Below are 3,468 nucleotides of genomic sequence, written 5' to 3' on the forward strand. Positions count from 1 at the left end.
TCTCCACACTTTTCTCTTCCCATCATTCTGGTACAAGTTCATCTTGGGTGCGTCTGTCCAAAGAATCTTTTTCCAAAACTGGTCAGTCCCTTTCAGATGTTTTCTTAATCGTAGAGAAATTAACAAGATGCCCTGTAAAACATTCAGTGTTGGATTATACTGTAATGTAAAAATAGCAAGGCGCATAAAGTATGACAGGAGGAAAAGTTATAGTTCATCTTATTTGTGTAGTTAATTAAGAGTGTAGAAAATTACAATAAATCAGTTTTATCAAGTATGGAGGAAGAAATTGATCACACAGAACATTTGACTTTGAGTATAACCTGAGTTGTGACAAATCAAAAGCCTGTAAACTCAGTATAAAGGTGCAAAAAGCGACCAAGTGAGACTCAGTGTGACTGCTTTCCGGAGGGACCTGGTGCTGCTGACAGTATTCCAATATATGTGTAACACTGGAACTGCAACGGTGCTGCTACAGGGTGTCACAAAACTACACGACTTAGAAGCCGTGCACACCCCCAGATAACACAAATGACACTTAAATGTATAGTGGCACGTTTTTGATTGCTATATGTTTGACACCATCACGCTACAAGTCCATTACTTGAAATTTCAATGGCACTAAATGTAAACAAAGCTTAAGGCGAGTGTATCTTTCCCCTCCAGAGAGAATTCAATACGTATCTCAATACATGGTCTGCAATATGAAATAAAAAAGACACCAGGGTGCCCAGAGGAGATTCCAGCAATGGGACACTAGGCGGTCTAAGCTAACGATGCTAAGTCATTCGCCCTTCCTAACGTTTAGCCAAAGAAGGAAGCCCAAACTCTTGTGTACTACTGTTGAATGTAGCTTAGCCTCTCGCATACAGAACAATCGCCTGACACATTTTATCCCATTTGTTTTTGTGACTCTTTATAGCTTGTTACTTCGCTAGCTCCCCACTAGTTACTGCCTGCTTGCATGCATGACTTGCTGGCTAGACCGCTGTGCTCTCCTCCTGTCCAGTCCACTCTGTATGCAGCGAATAGGCGGGGCCAGCTGCCTCTGTGTCTCCCAGGCAGCAACCTCCAGTTCTGAAGAGTGAAGCCAAAGCGGAAGTGTCTTAAACGTGCATTCTTTCAAATGGCCATCAGGGGGCGACTCCTCTGGTTGCAAATACAAGTCTGATTGTATGAGTCAATGAATCAATGAGAAAATTAACCTACTTTTCACTTGATTTATTACCTCAGTAAACATGAGTTTATGGTCTCAATCGCTAGTTTCAAGTCTTTTTCAAAACAGCATGATGTCTATTTCGTAAATTATTGTCCCATTCAGAGTAAAATAGACCATAAAGCGTATGCTATAGGGCGGGCTACCTTGTTATTGACAGTTCGCTATCGCTACCCGAGCGGTATACACCGTCTCTACGTCACTCCTCCGCAGTCCAAATATGGTCACTTCCATTCACCGGTTGCAAAAAGTCAAGATGGCGACGACCGTAATCCAAGATAGCGACAGCCAAAACGCAGAAGCTTCAAAACGGCAGTCCACAAACCAATGGGTGACGTCACGAGGACTACGTCCACTTATATATGATCTATGGTCTCTCCCCTCGTACACACCATAAAGTGTTATATATAAAGATGGACGACATGACAGATCCCCAAAAGTGAAGCCAAAAGATCTTGGTGTCTGGCTGCAGTAGAGGTCATAAATTCCACCCCTTCACGCAGGCACATGCCCAAACTAAAAAGGTCAAATACACGTCTCATAACTTTTTTCCATAGATGATTTCTGTCATCTTAGGGAGTTCTTATCATGCTGATGTATGTTCAAGTGTTCACTTTTCTAATAAGTGTGGTATAAATTAGGTATTTGATGCTGTAAAAGGGGGTGAGACGTCATGATTGAAAGCTGTGATTTACAGCTCTGGGTGAAGTAGTCGCAGAATTGTACAAGAGACAGGACTTTAACTTTCCATAACCATCACAAGTCTGTGTAATAGAAGAAAATCTCAAAATGAAATGCTATATTTTGGCTTCACTATTGTACAGTGGGAGGAAGTGGAGACACGTCCATTCTACGCTACACACACAGACACCTCGCTCTCTCTCTTTCTGCTCATACCCAAAGATAAGTCGTAAAAAGCTGATTAAGTGGGGCTTTTTTGATAGGTCTTTTTTATTTATAACTTTTATATTTTCAATAAAACAATTCTAAAATATGTTAGCTTAGAGCTCAAAGCATCATGCTTATGTACAGTCTCACAGACTCTTAGTTTTGTTTTATTACAGGTCAGTAAAAGATACTAAATTATATTTTTAGAAAACACTCGTGATAAAGAGGACCAACAAAACAATTGTAACAATAAATAACCAAGTTATCACTGATTTTAAAAATACAAAATTCTGATTGTATCAGAATTCTACATATACATACATACATATATATATATATATATCAAAGATGTAAATGAATACATAAATAAACTTCCAGAAACAAAGTAGACTGCACACTCCAACAAGGTGGCATGCATAGAGACACAAAGTGTTGTATAACAATAACTTGTTTGTTCAATTAATGATTTCAAGAAGGCAAATAAACATTTATTTTCAAACTTTCACTTTTTCTCAGTTATTTTTTGTCAAGAACAAATTTCAGTGCAGGCTGCTTTTTTAATTCTATAACCTCTTTCAGAAAAAATACAAAATAAATAAATAACAACCAGCATACATATCAGTAAAAATGATTTAATTCACTTAGAATGTTCAGGTATTTACATATTCTTTCATCTTTCTTCTACCATTACTTTTGAAAACATTGTACAGGACAGAGTGGATTTTTTTGTGTTGATTACTTTGATGAGTAGTAAATTAATTTACAATCAATTTCCCTAAAAATTGCATGATGTTAGAAAGTATAATTCTGCCATTTACAATGGCAACTTTACAACAAATAAAGCACCCAAAGAGATGGTGTATAACAGAGGCAAATTGTCACGTTATGGTTCATTTCTTTATGATTTTGGATTTCCCTCTGATTTTCAACAACCTTTTGACAGATTGTTTGATTTCTTGTGTCTGCAGAACATAAATGATTGGGTTCAGCATGGGAGGAAAAATAGAGGTCAAAGACAGGTTCATGATCCTGGCATTTGGCTGTATTTTTTCCATCAGAGTAAATGTGATTAACACTGGAATGAAATATATTGCCACCAATGAAAGATGAGCTATGCATGTTTTAAAGGCCTTGAGACCTTCTTGAACAGTCGCCACTTTAGCCAAAGTGCAGCCAATATATAGGTAACTTAACAAGATAAAAACGAATGGAAGCCAAAAAATAAGAACAGGGTACAGACAACTAATGATGTAATTGGGGAAATGGTCATTGCATGCAAGCCTGTATATCTGGCCATGGTCACAGAAATAGCTGTTAATAACCACAGACTTACAGAAGGAAAGTCTTGTGAGAAGGCCAACTGC

The 3,468-nt window shown here is 37.9% G+C and overlaps 1 protein-coding gene across 1 annotated transcript; it reads right to left on the bottom strand.

Annotated features, from left to right (window-relative positions):
* Positions 1-2,994: 2,994 nt before the first annotated feature.
* On the bottom strand, positions 2,995-3,465 carry LOC116379895 (olfactory receptor 1082-like; the record flags this gene model as incomplete). Its single annotated transcript, XM_031841854.1, has 1 exon — positions 2,995-3,465. A coding segment is annotated over one exon (471 nt), but the record flags the coding sequence as incomplete, so codon positions are not given.
* Between the last annotated feature and the right edge of the window lie 3 nt (positions 3,466-3,468).

This window comes from Anarrhichthys ocellatus, unplaced genomic scaffold, assembly GCF_004355925.1.
Source record: "Anarrhichthys ocellatus isolate YVR2014 unplaced genomic scaffold, GSC_Weel_1.0 scaffold5475, whole genome shotgun sequence".
Classification (NCBI taxonomy): Eukaryota; Metazoa; Chordata; class Actinopteri; order Perciformes; family Anarhichadidae; genus Anarrhichthys; species Anarrhichthys ocellatus.